Source organism: Neodiprion fabricii, chromosome 5 (assembly GCF_021155785.1).
Source record: "Neodiprion fabricii isolate iyNeoFabr1 chromosome 5, iyNeoFabr1.1, whole genome shotgun sequence".
Taxonomy (NCBI): Eukaryota; Metazoa; Arthropoda; class Insecta; order Hymenoptera; family Diprionidae; genus Neodiprion; species Neodiprion fabricii.
The window spans coordinates 25265604-25291191 of NC_060243.1; the positions used below are offsets into that span (position 1 = coordinate 25265604).

Sequence of the window (25588 nt, forward strand, 5' to 3'; positions counted from 1 at the left end):
GTGCAGGAAATATACCTTGAGGCAGACCATTCAAAGTGATAAGCAACAATGGGTGGCGGATGGTAAGGCAAGTAGGATTTAATTGAAATTTGTTGATTGAAAGTAAGATAAATTTTAGAAACGTGTTCTGACAATTAACTAACTAAGTCTACATGTCAAGAAAAAATATTTAATTTTGCTTCGTGTGACCTACTTCAGTAAATATTATCTACATGTCTAAATAAATACAAAATTTGTCAATTTTGTCGATAGCTATAAATTATGGCAAGGTAAATAACGTTTAAGAAATACATTAATAATATTTTACAAGTAAAATCACTATGTTTTATTTGACCAATGCCAATACATATTCATATGATATTTGATACATACTATTAACAAACAGGCTAGTTCGATTATGCCTTTTGAGCTTATTGACAAAGGATTATCATGAGGCACTTTCTTAACATGCAACGATTGTGATTGGTCTAAACTCGAGGGCACTCCGAAGCTGCCCAGAGCTAGATCGAAAACCATAATCGAACATGCCTAATATTGTACTTAAGACACATTTTAGTGTGGAAACTCTTGTAAGCATGTCCTTTGCTTCGATATGAAGTTAAAAAACAAGATGCAGTTACTTTTTACGGCGAGCCAATAATTGAAGGGAAAATTAGTTTCAGCAACTAATAGTATTGCTGAGGCAACAGAAATTGATCATTTGTCAACGATTCCATGTGTCATGGTTAATGATATTCGCAGAGTTTTCTATCGTAGTGATCAAAATATGCACTTAAATTTATTTTAGCTGATTAAGCTATGAGTATAACATAATCTAAAAAACAGTGAAAAATAATCAATCATCTTAATGAAACGAAATATATATTTGAGTATACATAGAACTTACGAAGAAATGATTTCTAACATGATTCAACAAGACAATAAATTGCTATATCAAACAAAATGAGAATATCTGAGAACATATAGGAAAAGGAAAGCTGCTACTTTGGACAGTACTTGAATCAGAGTGAGTCGCAAGTTTTTGCTTTTAAAATTCAGTACCATTCCCACGTGATTTGAAATATCGAAAATTTTTCGTTGAACACAAAACCTACATCGTATCAGAAAATTGTATTTCAGATACCATACAATCACATAACGAGCTTGCTAATTGCGAATAAAAATTACTGTAGTAAATACCTGCCGTTTATAGTACAATTCAATGTCCAGGCTTACAATAACCCAACAGCAACGATATATCAACACTTTACGTCACCGATCACCCACTCAATTAATTTTTTTTCATCTTTAATTACATAATTTGATGTCTCATAATTGTAGAGTTACAGATACGAAAAAAAATTATTAGCCAAGATGGCATTGCCCAATTCAATTCAAGAGCCCCCCCCGCGTCTAAAAAAAAGATGTATGTAAAAAATGTTAATTAAATGCTATATCCAAACTCTAATGGGTATAAATATGAGAGCAACACATAGAGTGGCATTAACGTGCCAAATATAAAATTATTGTTCTAGCACCTATTGAGATAGGAGTAGACTTACTGAGAGAGAATAGTAGACCAAACATCACCAGTTAAAGTCACACCAATCCGAAAGTTCCAATTGTATTCAATTATAATCCAGCACCCGTGCATCCCCCTCGCTCTCACTATGATATAATGGAAAGAATATAAGCCGGACATATGGTTTCCATGATCGCTCCTCTGGCAAGGGTGTAATGAAAGCTGAATAAAAAAAAACGTCAGAGTAGAGAAAAAGTTAATCGGAGCTACAATAATTGCATATATCTTTTCTTCTCTCATAGCAGTGAGTATCGGCTGACAGTACTGCAGTTATAAGCATGGACTGAATTTATAAGTGATAAGGAACACTTGTAGAGATAATCTGTAGTTAAAGTTAACGCATTACTTCCAGTACGGAACTACTCGAGCAATAGACATAACAAAAGTATATTTCACATTGGTCCCATATAGAATATTCAGTATCCACTTTCTTCAGACCAAGAATATTTGACGCTAATAAAAAAAAGTCAAGTAAAAAATTGATAATATACGTGAACTAAGTTGATAACGATGCATCTATGAGGGGCACGCAATAAATGTTAAAACTAAAAAAAAAAATTATTAAAACAAAGCTCGATTGTTACTGAAAACTAAAATATCCTACACCGAATTAGTATAGCTATATCTTACGAGTCGATGCAGACGTATAAATATGACAATCCTGTTCAATTGTGCATCATAATATTGTCGGATGAATCGGTTCTCTGCTGCTCTTGCTGGGCACGTGCATTCTGTTTAGCATGAGTTTTAAGATGGGAATTGAGCATTGTCTTTGAGGCAAACGACTTTTGGCAGATATTGCAAGGATAGGGACGATCCCCTGTGTGACCCCTAAGGTGGACAACAAGGGTTGTTCTTTGCGTAAACCGTTTACCGCAATGGGTACACTCGTGAGGGCGCTCGCCGGTGTGAGTTCGCCTATGGACGCTCAAATAATTTTGTGATATAAAACCCTTGTTGCACAAATCGCATACATGGGGCTTTTCCCCCGTATGTTTTCTTACATGCACAGTAAGGTATGTTTTACTCGATACAGCCTTACCGCATATATGGCATACAAACTCGCTCTGTACTGCACCGGTGCTGTGAGTCTTCATATGAACAAGGAGGACCTGTTTGCGAGAGAATCGTTTATTGCATAGCTCGCAGTGATGTTTTTTCTGAGGAGGAACATAGTCAGGCTGGTGAAGCTTAGCGTGAAGCCTCAGCCCTTGTCGATACCTGAACGAAGCTTGACATATCTGACATTGGAACGGTTTTTCTCTGCTATGTATAGTTTGATGTTCCTGATAATTACTCTTCGTGTAAAACCCCATGCCACACACGTCACATCGATACTTGTAGTCAAAGTGATGTCGTCGTTGATGATTAATAAGATTAGAACGATGAAGACTCGAATATCCACATGTTTCGCAAACGTTTGTTTTCTCACCATTGTGGATCAGCTGATGTTTCCGCAGTACAGAAGTAGTCTTAAAACTTCGTCCGCACTCGTCACAAGCATAAGGATATTTTTCATCGTGCACCTCGAGATGCATGCTAAGCGCTTGTGTCGAGGCGAAACTTTCCCCGCACAATGTGCACAGATATAGCCTTACGGTGTTCTCCACATTCAAACGATCGTGCAAGGATATTTCATGATCCCCGGTAATTTCGGTACCGCTACAGTCCTGCGACATCACCACGCTACCAGGCAAGCTGCTCTTTGTAACAAAATATCTGCAAATAAGAGACACAGGGCATGAATGACGTGAGACTCGGCCAGCTTACCTGGAAATTCAACTATTCAGCTTAATACTGTGGTGAGAGTATAAAAATAATATCTAGACTATAGACGCGCGGCAATAGCACCTGCTACAATGGAAATCAGATTGTCGTCAACTCAATGACAATAATGTTCTGCACATTCACAGAATGTCACCATCCATGTAGAAAGAATTCGTTTCTTAGGTATGTTCAACTTTATATATGTTATTATCATTATTAGTAGTAGTAATAGTGGTAGTACGACAGTGGACTTCCCATAACTTCTTGCATGCAGACTTGTCATTACAATTGGCTTTTGGTCACACGCATTAATACGTGTAGATGTATTTCACTACTAAACAGCCATGACGCGGGTAATGGGAATCGCAATGAGAGAAGCATTCTCAATTAACTCATGTCGATGCTCTTCAACGTTATAATTTATAGCAAAGCTAGGAAACTGGGCATTATAGACCCTCCAGCACAGGAAGTTATGGAGAGTCTCTGTAGAATGATATACGAAAACATGAAAATAGGCAGTCGTACTTATGTGCTCAAAATTAAACAGCAAACACGTATACACGATTCTTATTCACACTATTTCAAATCAAAAATTCGTTTAGTTAAGGTATAAGAAGTCATATTCATTTATCCACTTCCAGCTTCAGACACAAATAAATATTCATTAATTTTCGATGTAAAAGAAAACAAAATAATGAACATTAAATTATTTTATGACACACCTTGCATGTAGAATCAGATGAGCCAAATAATACATTCTGCTCACGATACAACCCTTTGAATTTAAGCTTAATTCCTTCATCGCACCAAACTGTGTGTGACCAAGGATTGAAATCCACTCATGCTTCAATTGTCCTCCACCTCTGTGTCGTGCCCATTTACAGTATGATCACTAGGTACTGAAAATCTTGATGCGATTACAAGACAGACCATTTTTGTGTAGGTTAATTCCAGAACAGGGCCCATTGCCTGATTTGTCTTGCAATCAGTTACACCAAAAACTTGAACTACACAGTCCCTTGAAATTCTATATTGATAACAATAATGGTTCCAAGAGAGACCCAGTAAAAATTATGGATCTTCATCGTCGTTATTTCGTCGCACACACCAAAGTTAACTTACCATACTTGTTATACCATTGTGAACTGGAGGTCACTGGATGCAATAGTCATCAGACGTTACACTATGCTGTTCGATTCGATTTTTAATGCAACAAGGGCTAATCTATACAAGCAGTGACCATTGATTAGTCTTCGTTTATTTGTTTCAGCTTTGTCTTGTAGAAACCACAAGTTCGGTGAAATGCTTAACATCAACCTAAATGTGAAATAATAAATACAGGAGTTCATACACGGATAGATTAATGTAATATATGGTTATATTAATGAAATACTTCTGAATGTAGTAATGTTTATTATTCAACCTACAAGAAGTAAATAACAACAAATATTGATCTGTGAAATGTGATAAGTTCAAACTATAATTGTGGAATAGTATTTCTTCACTAAAATTTATAAATTTTGTGTAAAATTAATCAATAGGTAAATTACTAAATGAAATGTGAAAATTCATAATGCAAATATGAGAATTACAGTTCAAAGGAACAAAAATATTTCAACCCATATATGAACTATGAGTAAACTGTACTAATTTCTGAATAATTATTCAATCTGATACTAACAACAGATATGCAAAAACGAACCAATTAGTATCCGATTGTCTCAAGTATGTATTACAGTTAGGTTCAGCAAAATACGCAAAATATGAGACAAATTTACAAATTAAATCTAATAAATCTAATACGGAAAAATCTGTTGAGACTGCCTAGTGTTTTTTCATATGATTGAGCATAATAGTACGGGTAACGAATCCTTTACCACACTGTGTACAAGTGTAGGGTCGCTCGCCAGTGTGATACCGTCTATGAACGGTAAGTGTCGAAGCCTGAGTAAATGATTTACCACACATTGCACACAGGTAGGGTCTTTCACCGGTATGTATGCGTTGATGAACAACGTAATACTTGCGATGGGTGAATCCCTTGCCACAAACATCACAAATTAATGGACGTGAGCGATGTACCAGCTTGTGCGTAGTCAAGGAATCAAGAGATGGGAATTCCTGGGAACACACTTCACAAGGGAACGAAGCTGACGAGGATAGCGCATTTGTGGAGGTAGCAATAGAAGAGACCTCAGCCAAGTTCATATCCCCTAGTCTTACACTATCCATAGTGTCGGTTCGCGACATTGATTTGTGAGATTTAGCGTGGTGGTTGTAATTGTTCCTTGTGTCGAAACGCATTAGACAAAGAGAGCACGAGTAAGGTCTAGCAGTATCCGTATCATGCATTTTAGTATGACGATCTAAAAGTTTTTGATATCGAAACGTGGCAGGACATAATTGACAAGTAAACGGTTTTACGTCCGAATGCATTGCCTCGTGCATTTTTAAATGATGCTGAGTCGTAAAGGTCTTTCCACACACGATGCATCCAAATTTACGCTCCATGTGAGTCCTCGTATGATAATTTAATTTGAAACGGGTAATAAATTCCTTCCCACATGTGGGGCAAGCGTACGAAGTAGCTGGCAAAGACGAGGACAACATATGATTACGTTCAAAAGTCGACGACTGTGGATAGTCACTGCGTACCGTGTCTAACGTAGTGGGTACAACGGCAAGAGCAGTGTAATTACCACGATAACATAGCTGGTCATTAATCGATATCGATGCGATGGCTGCTTCACCGCACTCGGGGGATGAGGGTGATAGTATTTGTCGCAGCATCCCTGACAAACCCCCGAATACCTCGTCTTCCCTGAAAGGATAAACTCAAGAACAATGGCCGCGATACTGCTGCTAATTCTGACATCAACACGAGCAGGCGAGTGAGATGCTTGTGTGATGTGTTATGTGGTTGTGCGAGTGCATTGCGTTGCCGTACACTATCTCAATGGCTCGGCTCAGAGAGACTCTCGAGTATCCAGCGCCATTATAAATTTAACAGCTTGAACATTTCAATATTCATCTCCGTATTCAAACTTTCATTGCCTTCCATCGCAAATTCTTATCTTCCACATTTTACCCTGTTTTATCAGACATTGGAAATCACTACCAAGCATTAACTACAAACGCCTGTCTAGTACCTGTCGTGAACACAGCAGTGTCAATTTAGCATCACCACATTCACCTCAATCAAATACGTATTGATGCTTGGCCATCGAAAACTAAATTCTCTCTGATACACGTAAGCACTACGTTGAAAATTCATTTCTTCTTATTTCTTCAATTTAGCAACAACACACGTGACGTTTTACGGAAGGAAAAAAACTTAGTTACAATTTAACAATTAGTCAATTGCAGGAATAGGAGGTAAATTGCAGGAATAGGATGCATATCGATGGTACCACCAGTAAAAATGAAACCTTAGTCAAGATCAAGAAAATATAAATATAAGAATACTATAAATTGATAATTCAAGTTATCATGTTTTTCTCACCTTCGAATACTATCAGCACATCTCTGCAGTAACTGAAGCACATCTAACATCTTCTTCTTATACGGTACACCAAATCAAAGGATGAATTCTTCGTACATATTTCATCACTCAACTCCCGAATATGATTTTTGCAACCACACCAATCACTTCATTATTTATGCACGTTTCCAGGAGTTTTTAAAAATATGTCACGAAATATTATAGTATCTAATGGTTAATAGTGAGAGCTCGATCAAGATTCACAAAATATCACGGATTATCGCAGTTTCCATTGTGTAAAAACAGTAGGTGTATGATGATAGCGTAAAGGAGTTGCGCAATTATGCAGCAACAATGCACATGCACACGACATGGCACAAGCTATATTATTTAAACATAATAAACATGATTTTCATAACCCTCAGACTGTACAAGATCAAGATATAAGTAACATAATATGTGAAATGTAGCAACCATTGATGAAAAGGAAAGGCACAGGACTTCTAAAATGAATAAAAAACATACTCGCCTTTTTCTAAATGTTGACATGATACGTCTGTCTGCATCCAAGATCCGTCAAAAATTTTTGGTAGTTGCTGATGACACAATTATCAATGTAGTGTAGATATCTTGAATACCTTCTTCTTTCTTCAATTTTCAGTATGAGCTGTCTCAGATTTTCAGAGAAAATTCAGCTATCGTTCTTCTTTGAAAATTTTCAACACACTTCCAGCACACACGATATACAAGGAGAGACACACGAGAACTCCATAAAAATAGGGAATATTTATCAATTGTGTATGCAAAAAATAAATCAAATTTCGTTGATCTAAATCGCAACACGTACATGTGGGATATTCTTCGCAATGCTATTGAGGTACGACTGTATCGCATCTATATCAATTTTCACGGCAAAGCTCATCATTTAGAAAACAGTGTCTCGACCAAATTTGGTCATGTGCGGCATTGAGTGCCTTACATAAGCGTGGTAATGTTATATCGACAACACGTATATAAGATTGTTTTGTGGACAGACAAAAATTTTAAGAACAATCGAGTAGAGAGCATTTACAATTGGATACAATGCTGGCAGAATCGAAATTCTCTATGGATTAGACATGAAATTTCTCTGTCCATAAAACAAGAATTTCAACATCGAAAGAAAAATAACAAAAAGGGAACTGAGTATACCCTTATGAAAGAATATGCATATTCACATATACAGCATCAACTTACATAAATTTGGAATATTCTCATACCCGATCAAAAATAAATTTTGACCAACAATCTGTGGTTTACATTATTTATGCTGTATAGCAACGGATTTCCTTTCATATAAGCATACAAAAACATGCTCTTATACTACGCATACATCATATATGTTATAATAAAAAGCATCTAGCAATTTGTAGTTCCAATTTATTAATTGCCTGAATATTAATTTTGTAGCACACAATTCAGACTCGACACATAAAAAAAAAAAGTACAAAGCATTGCTATAATCATAATCTTTTTTTTTTTCTCAACTGAGTATTTTCCAACTGAACAAATTGCTAAAGGCCTGAGCCAAAGATGGTTGTGAAGTGTGTAGGTGGACACAATTCATTTCGTGCCCTGTGCACCTTAACAATTAAAAGGTGACTAACTCTCCAGAGTACCCATCTAGGTTGTTTGATCGCAATTTTACATTAACAAGAACCATGGAAAGTACAAATGAAAAACCTATTCGGTTTGAAAAGATGATTAAAAAAAAATTTCCAATACATATCCCATGAGAATCCCATTCAGAAAAATAAACAACCTCATTACTTAGAAGAGTGAGTGTTTGCGCATGTGTGTGGATTTCACAACGAAACACCTTTGGCTCTCAATGGCAAGGGCAGTGAAGAAAAAAAAGGAAAACTCACCCAGACTTGGGATCACCGTCGGTTGTCTGGGGCATAGCCATTTCTGGCATTTCCACGATTTTTTGCTGCTGCAAGCCGGACGGACCCGCTTCGTCGCAAGCCAGGGATACATTTACAAACGTCGTAGGTTCAATCGTTCTACTATTACTAGGATCTTCCTCGCTTTCTTCCTTGACAGGTAGACCTGTATTAAAATCAAAATGTTCAAATTAAACACAGACTCCAAATCAATAATTAAATCAGAACACCATACTTGTCAGTTGAATACAACGTACGTTATTAAGATTAGAAATAAGTTCAAAAAACATTGAGCTTATTCTAGGAATTTTGAGACTATTAGGCAAACTAAATGAATTTCTTCATGTACCATCATCACCATCGCAATCATCGTCAGAGTTTTCTTCATCATCGCTAGTTTCCTCTTCCTCGTCCTGTTGATGCGTTGTTGCATTAGTTTGGGACTGGGCAATCTGTTCATGTCCAGGTTGACTACTTGGACCAGGTACAGCCTGTGGGATAGGTTGGATAGGTTGGATGGGTCCAGTGCTTGTATCCATTGGCACAGCAGTTAATTGCTGCTGTGTTGAGCTGGGAATAATTAGCGGCATGCCTAGTCCCATGTTGTCTATAACTCCTATACCAATGCCAGGTTGAACTCCAGTCACCTGTATTGCTGTGCCTCCCAATCCGCTGGAACTGTTTTCTTCTTGTTTCATTGTACTCTGCGAACAAAAGTCATAATCATACTGTTAAAACTATGTATTATGGATAACCAACAATGATTAACTAGGGTTAATTAGATTTGAATGTGAAACTAAATGCCTGCACAAGCTTTTGATTGGGTTTGTAAACAGATCGCAGATACTATACCTATTTGGGAAACATTGTAATATTTCGATAAAATTTATTTTGTATTTAAAAGAACGTTCTCAGTAGCAGTGTCACGATCTCTCTACATACATGTTGATCTAACACCTCTTTTAATTTTGGCCACTCTAAAAGTTCATGTCTAATACAAGACCACTGACAAAATTTTCGAATTGCATAGTAAAAAGTTTGGTGCAAAATAAAACTACAAAAATTTAAATGAACATAAGCCATTCAAATGAACAACCCAGTACACTTGCCAATAAAAAAAGATAAACTTGATATTAATTGTACTCTAATGTTGGCAGAAGATGTATCTCAACAATTATACTGCATTAATAGTTTAATTAAGTGAGTATAAACATACATGTCCAAAATATTGTGGTCACTGTTTACAACGATTGTCAAGGTAAACAAGAAAAAAATAGAAGAGTAAATATGAGATTGTCATGTGTTCGATTTCGTGTTTCAAACACAGTCAAACTAAAGCAACATTGTTGTGTTCAGGGCAGAGGAGTTAAATTACCGGATTTAGGACGCCAGTGACATAGCCTTGCTTGTCCTCCAAGCCAACTTCGCCAAGCCATTGGAGTAGCTGCTTCTCGGCGTTTGCCGTTGTATTCCAAAATTGGTAAAGTAATTCTACTTTGTAAACGCAATCGTCGCATATCTTTTTAGGTAACTTGTCTTCCCGTGCAACCTGTAATAAAATTCATTTGTAAAACGCAGTTCGCTCAGAATCGCATCTGTATTCATCTATTTGTACATATCATAGTTGTTAGAACAGCATTCGCCAATTAAAGTAGAATTATATACATAATTCACAGGAATAGTCAGAGACGCCGTAGCGTCCCTTTGTTAGGAATGGCGTCGGGCCGCCTGCCGTAACGACGCGGCACGAGCAATGAGGAGGAAGGGCGAAGAAGGGGGGGGGGATGTGTAGAGCAGAGAAAAAGAAGGATCGATTTTACAACCACAGAACAGCACACCGAAGCGGCATTTCACGTACGAGATAAGAAACTGTAATAGCGGGAACAGTGATCGAGAACCACGCTGTGTACTCGATACATACGGAATCGATAAATTCATTGTAAATGGTAGGAGACAAGAACCGTGACAAAATGGCGACCGTATATTGGCTGGCATAGAGTGATGGCGTAGTTTGTAGGCTTACCTTGACCGGCAAGCAGGCCGCAATCTTTAAAAAAATCTGCCTGACATCACCCTCACCCTCGAATATCGGTACGGACACACGATCTTTCATTAGACACAATCTGCACAAATCCAAATAGTCGAGGGACGACATTGTTCCACGTAAAACGCCACTTCGAGACGCAAGCCGCGCCCGTAGACGCGTTCGTTCCTTGAACTTTCAACAGAGACCAGGCTCAGCGGTGGGAGGCAAGTAGTGCCGGGCTGCCGGATCCGTTGAGGAGTGTGGCGACACTGACGACATCCCCCCCCCACCCTCCGAAACCTTCCGGGAACCGGCTATCGATTGGCCTGCGATGCTTACCGAGCTTTACCGAGGCGTCTCGACGCCAAAACGAGTATCACGAACGTCGGGTTGTGGACGATAAACAGCGATAATCGCGCTGGTGACTGCTAGCGACGAACGTCACTAGTTTAATATCATTGTACTAAATCTGATAGGTTTCTAAAGTATTTATTACATTTTTCAATTTCAGTACCCGAATACGAAAATTACTCAAAAACGTATGAAACCCTCATTTAGAAAAGTAAACTCCTGACTATCGCGCCACCTGGAGACTGGAAAATGTTGCGTTGTTGTTGAGAAAAAATAATGCGTCGAGTAACAAAGGCAAACAACCAATTCATCAAATGACAATTTTGTAGATTGAGTTGTATTGGGTTGGACGATCTGTTAATCGACGAATTCCGCGCAAATCGTGTTCAAAATAATTAAGCAGTGGTGTAAGACTACATAAAAACTATTGTTTTACGGTATAGTTTTATAAGTCAAAGCTGTGACTCATACGATACGCTATAAATCAAAACTGTGATGTTCGTATGAGATGAAAAAAAAAGAAAAAAACAATAAAACGCTAACGTGTTTACGTATTTATTATGTACTCTATTTGAAGCGACCGCCAATTTAGTAAGAAAATGCCAAATCTGTTACGATGTGGCGCTGCCGTCTAGTACTAAATGATTGCTCACTGTGGCAACGGTGAAGGCGACTGCAGGCCACGGCGTCGCAGTTGAATTAATTCATGTATAATGTTTCGATTTGCCTCAACTCACTACTACAATGATGCTGCCACCGCGGTACTCTGATACCGAACAATTAATAATTTAAGACAACAGACATTCCGTTGGGACGATTGATCGTCTACTATAGGTCTATTCGTCCATTATCTCCGATTACCGCCCTCGATTACCGCCCTCTGACGCGGTAATCAAAAAATTATGTCGCAGCCGATGTATTCGCTTATAGCGCTGTACATTTCATCGATTGCATGTATTATTCTCACAAGAATATGTACTTGACGATATTGAGATTAGATTAACACGATCTCTGCGGTCTCAACCCATCAATACACCGATACGGCATTATAAGACATGAAAGCGCGATAATTCCACGTTTTGACGCGCATCCCAGTCACAAATCCTTACACTATGTTCTCACAGTCAGCTGTATGCTACTGTACAACTCGTTTCCTCAAAATATAGCGTATAAACTTGTAGGACACTGTCGTAGCTTTGGTCGTAACAACTCCTTGTTGGGGTTGACCTTGACAGGAGGCAGCAACTGAAAGATTAAGAGATACGTAGTAAATAGGAACTTTCTAATTAGTGAACTTTCAAAATAAAATAAATTTCGAATAAGCTGCAGTGGTTCTTCATAAAAATTGTAACTAAAGAGCAGTTTCACTTATGTGATAACAATTATTCGACATCAAATGCTGTAATTGGAATAATAATTCTAGTTTCATGTCAAGTTGGATCCACTTTTTTCGATATTAAGTGTTCGAATGAATATTTTTTTAGCGCTGCTGTCCGTATCATCAGCAACCAACAGTGTCATACTGCCGTTTGTTACCGACAGTGGACATAAGTAGATATCGCCACAGGGCTTCTGTAATTCTGTTACGGATAGTGTATGGTGGTAAATGTTCCCAAAGGTCTTCCGTGGTGCCGACAACAAGTATTGCTTACAGTTCTACGGTTCGTGTACTACCATGGTATCCCTAGCCGCCCTAGCCGACAAATACTTTCGTGTATACAATTGTCATCTCACTTCTGTCGAAACCTACGTATTTTCATATTCCTGAAAAGGGCACAACGACAGGAAAAAAGCAGAAGATTACGAAATTGCAGCTTTTGGTAGCAATTGAAAAGTGTAGAGGTTATACTCCAATTTGACAGTTCGTTTACTGCTTTCACGGCGATTGGCGATTAATAATTTTGAGATCCCTGTCAAAATACAAGAAAGATGAGCAAACGAAAGGCACCCGACAACGCAGACAATCTGAACAGTGATCTCTCCGATTTTCTGATAGGTATACATCGCCTCAGTTTCATTGAACTTTGACGCGCACTTACTGGGTGAAAGTTTGATAATCATTTTATCCAAAGTGAAAATGTATGAAAAAATTTGCAGAGCTAGCAAATTACGAGCGGAATGTCAGTAAAAACATCTACAAGTATAACGCTTACCGTAAAGCTGCTGGAACTTTGGCTGCACTATCATACCGAGTGAAGAATGGTGAAGAGGCAAAAAAGTTGCCAGGGGTTGGAGAGAAGATCGCAAAAAAAATTGATGAGTTCCTTCAAACCGGAAAATTACAAAAACTTGAAAAAGTAAGTTATCGTCAGTCATAATCTATAGTAACATGTGTAGGTCAATATCGATATCCTTAAACTCTATAGAACAATGAAATTTCATAACGCAGCTGTATTAGGATTTAACCTTGTATTTGTCATTTTCAGATTAATGCTGATGGCATCAGTGCTCCTATAAACTTGATGACCAGGGTATCAGGAATTGGACCATCGAAGGCAAAGGAATTGGTAGATGCTGGTATAAAGACTTTGGAAGACCTGAGAAAAAACCAAGATAAATTAACACATCATCAGAAAATTGGTTTAAAGTATGATTTTTACTACATTTGGAATCTTCCCTACCATTTACGTAATCTCGAAACAATTTTTAATCAAGCTATTTCAAATTTTTTCTTTCTCATGATGTATTTGCAATAATTTTTTCTAATTTTTGGCAGGTACTTTCAAGATTTTGAACAGAAAATTCCAAGGGAAGAGGTGCGGCGAATCGAGATCAGTCTCAAATCAGTGATTGCTAATTTAGACAAAGAGTATATACTTACAATCTGTGGTAGTTATAGACGTGGAAAGGATGAGAGCGGCGATATTGACGTCTTGATCACACATCCAAAATTCACATCCGAAAGTATGGATGCGAAAAATAAAGGCGGTATGCTAAAAAATATTGTTAAACATCTTGAAAAGGAGGGAATAATCACAGAGACTATCTCTATCGGCAACACAAAGTTTATGGTATGCAGCTATACTAACAAAGAATATCTTGATTTGCATCAACACAGACTTAAGCATTGTCAAAATTGGAATTGCTTTCAAACAGGGTGTTTGCCGAGATCCAGCAGAATCGAGTAAACCATTTCGCCGACTTGATATAAGAGTTACTCCCAGCGATCACTACTACTGTGCCGTATTATATTTTACCGGCAGTGATTTATTCAATAAAAATATGCGGGCACACGCACTTAAAAAGAAATTTACGTTGAACGAGTATACCTTGAAACATCTAACATTGGAAGGTACGGATCAACATGCAAAATCCGGCAATCAACTTTAAAGTTTAGATTAATCGACCCTTTTACAATTTCTATTAAAGGGTTACCAGGGAATGCTGAATTAATCACAAGTGAAGAGGATATCTTCAGTAAACTTGGACTTCCATACAAAAAACCAGAAGAGAGGAATTCATAATGCCAAAGATTCACAAAATTTGATAATTCCAGGCCATGAAAGTATGCGCATCATAACATAGTGCATACGTATATGTATATAACGTTCTTTATTAATTCGATATATCTGGGTAGAAATCATACAAGACCTCATTAGCGTTGAGATCTATATTGTTATGTAATTATTAAATACTAATATTTTCAGCCATATTCTGTATCACAAAACGAAATGCGTAAATAGAAACTATATCTTAATATAAACTGAATTGGTCCAATTCTTAGCCTATTCTCTTTATATCTCTGTTACTGAAAGGTCAATAGTAATTATCGGTATCATGAGATGCCACACCTCATTTTAACAGCTTGGTTGAAACAAAATATTTATAACAAAACTGAAAATGCACCGCAAGCATATGCATGCGTATGAATATGTAAATAGTGTTGGAGAATAACATAAAATTACATATGTTATATTTTACTCAAACTACAACACCAATAACAAGCATTTACCCAAATTAAATGGGATTTGTCAAAAGCGGTAAAATAATAATTACATCTAACATAAGTATCGTCGATTAAAACGCTAACCGTGGAGCCGATTTTGCTGTGCTTTCCGTTCAGACTACATCCTGAGCCGACGCTCGCCTAACAAAAAGTTCACTGTCAGTCCCTGAGACTGACGCCATGCTTAGCGTGTTATAATGCCAAAATCAGTCAAACCAGTTTGAATGAATCTGACGAACATGGTCGGTTATTAACTCAAACACTTTTCTGTCAAAAATTAAATCTTACTAATTGGAACGAGTCGCTAAAGTAAATTATACATGTGGGCTAGTACAAACAGTGGGTGTATATTGCCCAAAACGACAGGCTTGAAATTAGATTATCATTTTTTTCATTCCACTTAATTATTTGACCAATGGTTTGGAATTCTGAGCTGAAGAAATTCCAAAACTTTCTTCTCAACTGTGGAATAGATAGGGTTGTGTCTATACTGTGAGAATAATTTCTTTCTTGTGAAGCACATAAGCAATAATGGCCCAAAGCGCCGTGGTCCACAAGTTTAGTGATAATACATTAGCATGCGTCCTAACTCCATTAATCGTCAAGGTCCAAGGAAATACTCCCATCGTAAAGTAATGCCCCATATACAAGAATATAGCATTTGTACCTGAAAAATAGTGAATGAAATCAACACGTATTACTTTAATGCAAAACAAATCAGAATAAAGTATACCAGAAAAGTTGGTAACTTGCCTGCGTAAAAGAACGGAGCTCCACTCCACCAATGTTGAAGATCAATCAGAATGTAGAGAATTGTATTCATGGCAAATGCTATACTAGATGTTGCGAGCACATAAGACAACGACATCATCGATTTATTCACAGGAATAACACCATCTTCTTTACTGAAGTTACATAAAATACCAGCCAAAATACCCTGCATAAAATAATAAATAATTCATACAGGTTTTTGCAGAGTTCAGTATATCTGTGATCAATAGCTGTAATCTTACCGTAACCACAGACCACAAAAGCCAACGAATCACACGGGACTTTGCTTGGTGGTACGTTAGCATGATTCTACCAGCTTGAACACCCATATAAACCAGTAACACAGCTGAAATGGTGCTCATAATTCCTAGATGAGAGATAAGAAGGAGCACATTATAAGCAGTCTGAACTTTGTAGGTATGTAACAACGATACATTCGTGAGTCAATAATTGGATGTGCGAACCTTCAGGGTCATAGGGTGGGTGTTTTCCATAAACTCCGGACTTCTTCATATATATATGGTTACCGAAAATAGTTCTGTCGATGTATCCAGCTGCTCCTGCAGTACAATTAGCATGTGCTCCATGTTCATGAAGTCCACCTGGTCCTAAGTATCCTTTTGGACAACCAGGAACTGGTAGATGGAACGTCAGGAGCAAGTGTGTGGTTGCAATGGCAATAATAACCAACCACTGCGCCCAAGCATCCAAAATGTCTTGGAGAAATTTTAGTCGGTCATACTGCGAATAACAGAATCCTCCCTCATCAATGGTTTGTTAATATTAGCATAAACATCACAGCAGATCGACTAATGATTCATCATAGATATTAAACAATCAGTTCAAAACCCAGTTTTAGAGCCAACCTGAAAAGTTCGTTGCGCCTTGGTGAATATAGCTTCAAGCGTCGCGCAGATAAAGTACGATACTCCCAATAATTGTAAGATTCCTGGAAATCTGAGATCGTTGAGTTTCAGAATTACGCAATTCTCAGTTGTTCTGGTTAGTGAGTTGATAACCAGGCCAAGAAATATCAAAGTTACAGATCGACAAAAACAACGTAAAATGATCCTGCTTCGGGATATAGATATCCTAAGTTGGGTACGCAGTGAAATTATTATGGTGAATCCCATGATCCATGCAAAGCTAAAATCAATCACAAAATTGGAGATCATCAAAAAAAGTACTTTGATTGAAAGTAACAAGAATATTTGTAGGGGTTTCTTTCATGCTTACAATGGCAACACCAAGTCTGCCAGTGTTATTCCATTCCATGGGCTATGATTGAAAAACCAGTATTTACCCCCACCATTGTTGACGAATATCATCAATAAAATCGCAATTCTGGGAAAAAAAATTCATCCTTGAATTACATGAGGAAAAACCGGTTTGACCTGAACCATTAGCTAAATTTGAGATTCTTGTACCTAACAGAGTGCTTCGTAATCATTTTATTTTTTATACTAGTCTTACTTGAAAACCAGTATTTACCCCCACTGTTGTTGAATATTATCAATAAAATCTTAATACTGGGAAAAAATTCCTTCGAAACAAATTACATTAGGAGAAACTGGTTGCCCTTACACATAAGCTTAGTTTAAAAAATTTGTTAAACATTTTTGGGACGTTGTAACACAGTGTTTTGTTTGTTCAAGATGTTTAAAGTACTGAGAATAAATCGAAAAAAATCCCCCTATCGTGGGCCAATGTTTGCATAATCGAAATGAAAAATAAAATTTTTCAGAATTTTTTCTGATTTTTAAATAATGCTAATTTTTAGATTAGTTTGAATAATTATAAAAAATTAATAGTTGTAGGAAAATATCTAAATAAACTCAGGAATGCTTTTTTGAAAATGGAGAATCTTATAAAAAAAAAAAGGAAACTCATCGGTTGAGTTGCCATTATTTATTGAATGCCCCATTATATAATTATACGTTACCCACGAAAGGTGTCCAAAAATTTCACTCGAGTGCTAAATCTGGTCACCCTCTCTATAGGCCTAGGTGAAGATTCGTTTTCCTGCAGTCTTCCCAGATCCTGGAATATAAAATACCAAACATCAGTAATATCAAAGTATTATAAATCACTTTCTCTTGAAAATATCCACTCACACTCTGAACTTCGGGCACATCTCTCCTTAAAAATCTGGTCATTAGTCCGGAGCGAGCGACAAATGTTCCGAGTGCCCATGTGGCCGAGAAGAAAAACATGAGCATAAATGCTGCCAAAATTGCTGCAAAAATATTTACGTACAGAACTTCAAGTTCCAATATAGCTTTCTCAAAGTTGCAATACTTAATTCCTTACGCATATACGGATTTGGTGGTTGATATGTGGTATAAATTTCCGAGCAGCTACGATCCGTCAAGTTCATTTCATAGTGTCCATGCTCCTCGAATTTAAATGTGGTACTGAAAAATCATATATTATTGCAGAATGCATAGCAATAATTTCTCTATTTTGAAGGTCTGCTATGGAAAATAACATTATGCATGTAAACATATGGAAATATTTGTCTAACATCTTAAATAAAATTGTATGGTATACTTTTCCTACACCTGGTCATTTACTGGTGCTTGTTGAATTACTGGTACAGTTATCCTGTATATTCTGAATAGATCTTCAATCTTTAACCAAATCTCTACACATTTTTTCACCTTTTGCCAGTCAATTATAAATCTCCTGAATCTTTGCTAATGTCCATAAGAAAATTGATTGGTATGTGTAATAGAAAGCTGCAGTAGTATGCTGCAAAATATACCCACTGGCAGTATTCCAGCCCATCCTGCACATAGTAAACATGATACGGATGCTTTGTGTCTACTGAGAGTGTTGTGTTGCTGTTTCCAGGTAAAACACTGCGTAGTGTTCCATTACACTGAAAATCATGACAATAAGTAAAGAATACCAAATTTGATTTTCCTGTTAGATTACGTACCAAGAAGCACTCTGTCGATTGTCCGTAAAATTTTATGCTGCCGTTGTTGCTATTGATTAGACTCAGGCAAGCTATGTCTATCCCAAGAGTTTTGTCATCGCAAGAGAAATTACCATTTCTCCCAACTAGAAGCTCCATGGTTTTCGAATGGTAAGAGACAAAGGCTTCAAAGCTGATGTATCTTTTTGCTAGCTAGGTGTAAGAATATAAAAGAATTTGTTAGGCATACTTTCTATGACCTACAGTACCCAGGTGGATTTCCCGCAGATTATACCGGGTTACAAAAAATATATGCAAAGGTTATCGACAGACTGAAACTAAAAATGTTATGTTTCCAATCGAGAACTAGTAATAGCGCAATGAAGTCGCGTCTTAAATTGGAAAAAAATAAAATGTGTCATCAAGCGTATCTTCGCAATGGTCCGCTACGTCAATTGTTGCTGCGTAACGTTAGAAATGCTTATAACCGATGAACTATTATAACCATAACTAATGTGTTTCAGTTTAATTGGCCCAGATTTGGTAAAAATCGGAAATTTTTACTTGCAAATAGTAGTAATTTTCTCTAGCTAATCAGCTCCAGTACCGCCCCAAATTTTCGCTTCTCGGAGAAACAATGATACAAAATCAGAGAGCTCGTACCTGTCACCAGTCTCACGCGTAACTATACGCTATAACTGCGTAACTGTTCAGCTGTTCACCCGAACGTGCTGACCATAAGAGAGGGCCGACCAATGCAGGCACTTTTTGTGTCCCCAGGGTGTAGTAGCGCCCTCTAGCACTGCGGTCCTATGTGGAAGTCTGGAAATAAGTCGACTTTTTTGGTGGCGGGGGTGTCCTGCTCACAGCAGTCGCTGGACGGGTAAAGCCAGAGACCATGCAGCGTCAAGATAAGCGGGGGGCATACTTGTTGTATCAGTCTACTACTACGTGTTTCCTCCGCCAAGTCGCCGAATAGAGTGAGCAGGAGTGAGAGTCACTACTTCGTGGTGACGACAGTAAACGCTAGCATCTGTGTTGTCGCCGTTGTCTCCAAGCTCTCTCTGTTTGGTACAGCTTCAACTCGGTACAGAGCGCGTAGTCTTTAGCGCATAGAGCGTCAAAATTTGAATAATACATTACGTTCAGACATATTGCAAAATTTCTTTTTTGAAAATATATTTTTGTCATTTTAAAAATCATCACTAACATACATTACACATTCTATCTCAACAAGAACTAAATACTACGTGCAAGAATTGTACTTCAACTCCAATTGCGTAACCATCTACAACAGTTTTCAATTAACGGTGAAGCATAAAAAGGCAAGATGGATGATGAGCATACAATATAAAGCTTTACACTGTTTTAGATTGTATTCAATCTGAATGCCATTTCGATCAAACTTTGGGGCGCTGAATCCCGATAACAGACGTACAGTTCTCGAGGTTGCGGTGATGTATACGAACGTCCAACTACCCAGTATGTATCACCTTCGCACTCGAAAAGGACACCATGTTCCTTGATGGCGATCAAACTCTTGTTAATCACAGATTTGTCCGTATCTTGATTGAGCATTTTCTCAAACCTCACAGTTCTTTGAAGAAGTTTATGAATGACACGGGCAGCGCTGTTGAAGAGTCCAAGAACTTTTGAATCCTTCACACTCCCGTTGATCCCGACATTCGATGATAATAAAACACCTTCAAGTGTATCTAAATGCACATAGTGAAGCAAAGTGTCTTCGGTACCTGCGCTCACCTTTTTTGGCACTATATATTCTGCTTGAGTCAACAAGTTTTGACGAATGTCTGTTATATCCATTGTACTTGGCTGACTCTCATTCTACAAAGAAAAGTAACGTTTGAAACAGATCAGAACACGGTTAATTAACATCTTATGGTATTACTGCTTATTATGAAAACTTAGCTATTTTTTAAACGCCTCACCCGATCATAATCCATGTCAGAGTCACTGCCATCAGATTGTCGAGAATTCGTATTATTTATTTTCTCTCTCGTTGCACGTCGGCCTAGGATTGGAGCAACATCATCACTTGCTTCACTGACTGCTCCAGTTCCCTGACTTATAGAATCTTCAGAAGTTTGCAAAGAATAGACTGTGGATGAATAAACCACTCAAATTGAGAACATTCCAGAGCATGTGTACTATATGAAAATTACGCAAACAAGTGCATTAGAAATGCATACCAGATCCTGTGGAGATAGTACTCTGTTCGAGACTGCGTCTTTTTAAAATGGATGATACTTCCGGGCTCTTTTTACTGGCCACAGAGTTTGTTTTTGGCAATGTGGAACGAGGGTCGTTTGATTTTACCAGACCAAATAAATTTTCGGCAATGCTAGGAATAGATTTGTTCACTGTCCCATCTTGAGTTAGCTCAATTCCTGATCTAGTATTGGCCGCGATCCATTTCTCAGCCAATGTTGGTATACCGATTTTTTGTACATGTTTTAAAGTTTCCTGCGCCTCTTCTACATAAAATACATCTGGGCTGGCATTGTTTTCAAGTCTAAAATAAGGATGTTCAGAAATAGTTTTATTCACAAGGTTACGTAAAATGTCTTTCAAAAACAAGGTCGAAAAAAAAATTCATCTAGCCCATCAAAATGTAATCAAACATCATCCTTACTCTGCTGTACATCCTCCAGACTCAAGTAGAACAGCCAATAACTGGTTACCAAAACCAACAACGAGTAAGAACCACTTTCCATTAGGTACAAAGGGTTTTTCGTTTTCAACGTCAGGCTGCAGATGACCGCGATTACACGACAAAGGATAGACTTCCTTCCATACAATCAAAGATTTCACGGGTTCTTTTTTGATTAAATTCAGTAATCCTTTTTGACGTAAGAAGCTATGAATTTCAATCAGATCTTGATGGGGTAGATGAGATCCCAGAAGAAAATCTTTGTGATATAGACAACTTCCAAGAATTGTATAAAGGCGTTGACAATCCATAGGATCTTCATTCTGGAAAGAATTAATAACATATCCGTGACTAGTGTGGTAATAATACGACAGAAATTTGGTAAATATTTCCAGTTTACAAGTGATCAGAATTTATATTTCAATCACCCAATCTCTGTAGTCCATAGCTTCCATTTCGTTCAAAGCCGCATCTATTTGGATTTGAGCATCTCTTGGCAATTGGATAAAACGTGCAGCTGGCAAAGTATCGTGAAAATTTGATGCTTTTAAACTATATGACAAATCATTTTTTGATTCGTTTGTAAAAGCTACGTTCGTCGATTCTTTACTCAGTCTCCAAAACAGCAATGAGAAGAAATGGTCTAAAGTGGAATGATATTCTTTTGGAGTGAAACACTCCCCCAAAGTCCGATAACTAAATTCTAGAACTCGTACAACATCTTCAGTTATTTCCAATGTTTCTTGAAGACAGCAACTGCAAATGCATAAGTGTTTACATGTGTTGAATTAATGAAACAAAATAAAAAACTGTTTCATTTTGCAACTTACAATTTTTCTGGCAGTGCTAGTAAAAGCAATTCTTCTCCCTTGGATACATAGGAAATATGGATCAGTTTGTTCTCAAACCAAGTAGATGTGCTAGAACGTAAAAATATGGTCAAACGTTAGATTACATATTAATTGATTGAATGAACGGTCATATAAGTAAAAAAATGAATAATAATAAATAACAGAATTTGTATTCTTATAATATTCACAAAGTATAGTTACAAAATAAAAACCTTATTGGACGAGGACCCGATATTCCAGGAAGCATGTGATCGAGGGTAGCGAATGCCCCTCTTGCTCGACACAGAATAGACTGAGTACTATTATCACACGACCTCGGAAATGTGTATAGAACATCCTGAAGCTCTGGTCCGGTTTCAGAAAGGCCAGTTGTCTTTATAAATGTTATACCCACAGAGTGTTTCAAAAGCGATTCCATCAATGGATGGGATTCCTCCTCCGATACCAATCGACGCACCATTGGCGATTGTGGCTGTAGAATGAAAAGTACCATATGCACCTCAGTTGTAATCAACAGATGGATTTACTTGCGTGTAATCATTTTTTACCTTGTCAAAATTACTTTCCAACGCAGTTTTACCAATTTCACTACCAGCAACTCTTTGCAGTTCTAATTTTACCTAAGAAATATAATTAGAATTTTGAAGATTTTTAACCGACAAGCAATCAATTTCATATATAATCTAAATCATTCCACGATCTTACATTTTGCAGCTCAAGAATTTCAGACAGTAAGCTTTCTAAGTTTTCAATATTCACTTCTCTGCCATCCATGCTTCTCAGCCAATCACCAATCTTGATGTTTTTATCTTTGATGGCTTCTCCCCCAGGAACAAAACCTGCAACCATGACTCTGATATTGTCAGAAAAGGCGCCTGGTACAATACCAAGGTAAGCTTCGCACAGAGAAGCTCGTCTACCCATCTTGTGTCTTTTGCCAGGATCAATTCTGACTGTAACTTCCTTGATTTCACCTGCCTGAAAATATCACTTATATGCTTATGGGGGTCAGGTTCTTTCGCTTAGCTTTTTACACAACTTACCTCACTGTCCCTGAATGTAACTTCCTTAGTAGTCTCTTGGGCAGTGCCTCCTCTTTGAAAAAACTTTGCTTCATTTGCACCCAAGGTATGACCTTTCTCCCCAGTCACATCTCTCGTCTTTTTGTTCCTGACGCTGCATCTTCTGCTTTCTCGCCGCCTTATAAGACGCATGAGCTTGCCAGCTCTGGTGCTGCGTCTCCTAGTTAACTCTGGTGATAAGGATTTGGGTTCACGACAAAGCGGAGAATGGTCATCACGGGTTTCGGCTAAGCTGCTAGGCAGAGATTCGATATAGAATACCTCTCCAGTCCATTTGATCGCAGAATCCCACTCGACGATTGAACTACAATTATACGTTTTATCCTGTGTTCATAGTGAGGTTATGAGACTAATTATGAGGCGCCAAAAGTCAGGCAACTATCAAATACCTATCATTGTCGGAATAATACGACCCAGTGCTCGAGGCGGCATCGCTTTCCCACCAGTCATTCTCGTCTTCGTCTTCCTCGTCTTCTTCGACCTCGTCAACCTCTTCCTCATCGCCATTGTCTTCCCGTTCGTTATTGACGTTGATATCAATAACCACTTGTTGATCTGTCGTCGTAACCGATCTCTCAGATTTCCTCAGCTGCTTACTATCCGCTTCATTCATGCTCGCTCGCTTAGTTTATTTGTAATTCGGGACTTGTTCGCGCAATTATTCATTCATTAATCTGTCAACGAGCGAATCTCACCGCCCATTCGTGTTTTTCGAGTTCATTGACCAATAATAGTTCGACTGGCGCACCAATCGTGCACTTTTTCCCGGAGTATTGAGTCTTTAATTGGGCATGTTGGAAATGGTTATCATCTACTTGGCCAATTACGTTCGTTCAAGTTGTTCGACACAAATGTCGAACGCTTTATTTTCACTGTTTTTTAATTTCTAATTTTTAATTTTAATTTTTTTGTTAATTATCAACGATTGATACAATTTGCAATTCTCGAACTTTCAAAAGTTCACTGGTTGAAAATTAAATTTAAAAGTATTTGAATATACCAGTTCCCAAAAATTTTCACTCCCAGCTTTCATAATTTCCTATCAGAAAAGTGCAGATTATGCGAATACAATGTAACAAAAACTATGAACTATTATTACACAGTAAATTAGAACACCTATCGTTGCTGCAAGGAATCATATATTTGAACACTAAGCAAGCACGAGAATATAAGATAAAAAAAATTCAAGTATCGAAGCAGATGATGCCCTGAATGATTTGGTATATACAGAATTGAATGAATCCATCAACGATTCAAAAGAGAAATTATCAATTAGAATTCTTCTGAGCGTCGGTGGAGTGCCTGGCATGGTTCATCATAGATTCAACTTTATTTGCAGTCTCTCTAACGACGTCTGATATCTCATCAGGCAAGTGTTCCAGAGTTGGAATATGAGCTGAAAGCCTCTTGTAGACCGAGTCCTTGGAGCCATCTTTCTTCAGTCTGCGCTGTTCTTGATACTTCAATTGTTGTTTGTAGAATATCGCATTCTTAATGAGATCCAAGGTATTGTCATAATTTTTTCCTGCCCCTTCCATTGCCTTGATAGCACTTACAGCATACTCGGCGTCGTAACAGCGCCCTTGTAGCTGCTGCTGAAGCACTAAAACTTCAACACGTCTTTCGACCATAGGTGGCAATGCCTTCCTAACATGCTCCTGAAGACGATAAAAGGCAAGAGATGGCTCGTTGGCCACTATATGCATATTTTCAGATATCCTCTCTGTGGCTGAAAATAGTAGAACGTAAAATATGATACTGTTTTCAATTGAATTTTATCATAAGGATCGAGGGCCAGTTTGATTTGCATACCTTTTTTCACCTTAGTTTCAAGCTCCTGATCAGGTAGGTATACCTTTGCCATTTCAGGACAAATAAATAGGAGTCAAACTCAGTAGGAACAGGTTATCAATCTGCAGAATTGCAGCCTATGATAATTCCGTTGAGAAAAATAGATCAAAATTTTTTCAGCTTGGAATATTCCACTGATTCTCTGCCTCTCGTCCATCAATAGTCTACAATCAGAATGAATCAGCTTTTGCGTAAGATCAATCGCATCGCACACCCTGTGTGTATTTATTTTGATCATTCGCTGCAGGTTCTGACAAAACTGACACCTGTCAAGTGTAACGCCTTGTTGTGTCCGTAGTGTCAGATTTGCGTTACCGATGGAGCACAGGCCCCAGACGGAAGTGCGCACCGGCGAAAGTGAGCCGGAAAAAGCGCAGGCGTGGAT

At 37.8% G+C, this 25588-nt stretch overlaps 6 protein-coding genes across 15 annotated transcripts in view; 1 reads left to right on the forward strand and 5 right to left on the reverse strand.

The window, feature by feature from the left end:
* LOC124182022 (zinc finger protein 62 homolog) overlaps positions 1-11662 on the reverse strand; it is a 31664-nt gene extending 20002 nt beyond the window's left edge. The window contains exons 1-4 of the mRNA XM_046568797.1: positions 10758-11662; positions 10110-10283; positions 9084-9438; positions 8717-8900 (exon numbers count right to left, since the gene is read on the reverse strand). Of these exons, the coding sequence (XP_046424753.1) occupies positions 8717-8900; positions 9084-9438; positions 10110-10283; positions 10758-10889 (845 nt within the window). The 5' untranslated portion in view covers positions 10890-11662. The remainder of the gene's footprint in view (positions 1-8716; positions 8901-9083; positions 9439-10109; positions 10284-10757) is intronic.
* Positions 1601-9377, reverse strand: LOC124183704 (zinc finger protein 2-like). Its single transcript, XM_046572550.1, has 3 exons — positions 9368-9377; positions 2192-2889; positions 1601-1723 (listed from the first exon to the last, which is right to left on the reverse strand). Exon 2 carries the CDS (start codon positions 2875-2877, stop codon positions 2227-2229), a length of 651 nt encoding a protein of 216 aa, XP_046428506.1. The 5' UTR covers positions 2878-2889; positions 9368-9377; the 3' UTR covers positions 1601-1723; positions 2192-2226.
* Positions 11663-12173: 511 nt separating the features above from the next.
* Positions 12174-15193, forward strand: LOC124183701 (DNA polymerase beta-like). 2 transcript variants are annotated; one of them, XM_046572544.1, is made up of 6 exons: positions 12174-13107; positions 13184-13408; positions 13538-13698; positions 13828-14122; positions 14208-14403; positions 14481-15193. In XM_046572544.1, the coding sequence occupies exons 2-6, from the start codon at positions 13193-13195 to the stop codon at positions 14573-14575; spliced, it is 963 nt and encodes a 320-aa protein (XP_046428500.1). In that variant the 5' UTR covers positions 12174-13107; positions 13184-13192; the 3' UTR covers positions 14576-15193. The 2 variants fall into 2 exon arrangements, with proteins under 2 accessions (XP_046428500.1, XP_046428498.1); XM_046572542.1 differs by having other exon boundaries at positions 12177-13107; positions 13209-13408.
* On the reverse strand, positions 14647-19558 carry LOC124183695 (heparan-alpha-glucosaminide N-acetyltransferase-like). 6 transcript variants are annotated; one of them, XM_046572515.1, is made up of 13 exons: positions 19412-19558; positions 18770-18961; positions 18557-18709; positions 18388-18449; positions 18139-18242; positions 17943-18064; positions 17771-17868; positions 17065-17172; positions 16695-16974; positions 16293-16569; positions 16071-16195; positions 15811-15994; positions 14647-15724 (listed from the first exon to the last, which is right to left on the reverse strand). In XM_046572515.1, the coding sequence occupies exons 2-13, from the start codon at positions 18905-18907 to the stop codon at positions 15543-15545; spliced, it is 1833 nt and encodes a 610-aa protein (XP_046428471.1). In that variant the 5' UTR covers positions 18908-18961; positions 19412-19558; the 3' UTR covers positions 14647-15542. The 6 variants fall into 6 exon arrangements, with proteins under 6 accessions (XP_046428471.1, XP_046428469.1, XP_046428472.1 ...); XM_046572513.1 differs by having other exon boundaries at positions 19313-19465; XM_046572516.1 differs by having other exon boundaries at positions 19317-19452.
* Positions 19559-19722: 164 nt separating this feature from the next.
* Positions 19723-24340, reverse strand: LOC124183693 (protein inturned). Of its 3 annotated transcripts, none has more exons than XM_046572510.1 (11): positions 23742-24340; positions 23314-23656; positions 22976-23248; positions 22819-22890; positions 22483-22742; positions 22250-22339; positions 21848-22175; positions 21402-21742; positions 20959-21281; positions 20698-20843; positions 19723-20593 (listed from the first exon to the last, which is right to left on the reverse strand). In XM_046572510.1, the coding sequence occupies exons 1-11, from the start codon at positions 23963-23965 to the stop codon at positions 20117-20119; spliced, it is 2877 nt and encodes a 958-aa protein (XP_046428466.1). In that variant the 5' UTR covers positions 23966-24340; the 3' UTR covers positions 19723-20116. The 3 variants fall into 3 exon arrangements, with proteins under 3 accessions (XP_046428466.1, XP_046428467.1, XP_046428464.1); XM_046572511.1 differs by having other exon boundaries at positions 19754-20593; positions 20698-20867; positions 23314-23584; XM_046572508.1 differs by having other exon boundaries at positions 19756-20593; positions 20698-20867.
* Positions 24341-24474: 134 nt separating this feature from the next.
* LOC124183707 (BLOC-1-related complex subunit 8 homolog) lies at positions 24475-25512 on the reverse strand. 2 transcript variants are annotated; one of them, XM_046572554.1, is made up of 3 exons: positions 25165-25512; positions 24909-25081; positions 24475-24821 (listed from the first exon to the last, which is right to left on the reverse strand). In XM_046572554.1, exons 1-3 carry the CDS (start codon positions 25214-25216, stop codon positions 24621-24623), a joined length of 426 nt encoding a protein of 141 aa, XP_046428510.1. In that variant the 5' UTR covers positions 25217-25512; the 3' UTR covers positions 24475-24620. The 2 variants fall into 2 exon arrangements, with proteins under 2 accessions (XP_046428510.1, XP_046428509.1); XM_046572553.1 differs by having other exon boundaries at positions 24475-25081; positions 25165-25510.
* Positions 25513-25588: the final 76 nt, after the last annotated feature.

Coding starts and splice junctions, on each gene's coding strand:
- LOC124183704 (XM_046572550.1), bottom strand. CDS start 2,877: ATGGGGTTTTACACGAAGAGTAATTATCAGGAACATCAAACTATACAT.
- LOC124183701 (XM_046572542.1), top strand. CDS start 13,041: ATGAGCAAACGAAAGGCACCCGACAACGCAGACAATCTGAACAGTGAT. Junction 13,409..13,537: donor AATTACAAAAACTTGAAAAA/GTAAGTTATCGT, acceptor TGTCATTTTCAG/ATTAATGCTGATGGCATCAG. Junction 13,699..13,827: donor CATCAGAAAATTGGTTTAAA/GTATGATTTTTA, acceptor AATTTTTGGCAG/GTACTTTCAAGATTTTGAAC.
- LOC124183695 (XM_046572515.1), bottom strand. CDS start 18,907: ATGGAGCTTCTAGTTGGGAGAAATGGTAATTTCTCTTGCGATGACAAA. Junction 18,243..18,387: donor GCACCAGTAAATGACCAGGT/GTAGGAAAAGTA, acceptor ATGATTTTTCAG/TACCACATTTAAATTCGAGG. Junction 16,975..17,064: donor GCAGACTTGGTGTTGCCATT/GTAAGCATGAAA, acceptor GATTGATTTTAG/CTTTGCATGGATCATGGGAT.
- LOC124183693 (XM_046572508.1), bottom strand. CDS start 23,965: ATGAATGAAGCGGATAGTAAGCAGCTGAGGAAATCTGAGAGATCGGTT. Junction 21,743..21,847: donor CTATGGACTACAGAGATTGG/GTGATTGAAATA, acceptor AATTCTTTCCAG/AATGAAGATCCTATGGATTG. Junction 21,282..21,401: donor TCTGGAGGATGTACAGCAGA/GTAAGGATGATG, acceptor TCCTTATTTTAG/ACTTGAAAACAATGCCAGCC.
- LOC124183707 (XM_046572553.1), bottom strand. CDS start 25,216: ATGGCAAAGGTATACCTACCTGATCAGGAGCTTGAAACTAAGGTGAAA. Junction 25,082..25,164: donor TGAAACTAAGGTGAAAAAAG/GTATGCAAATCA, acceptor TACTATTTTCAG/CCACAGAGAGGATATCTGAA.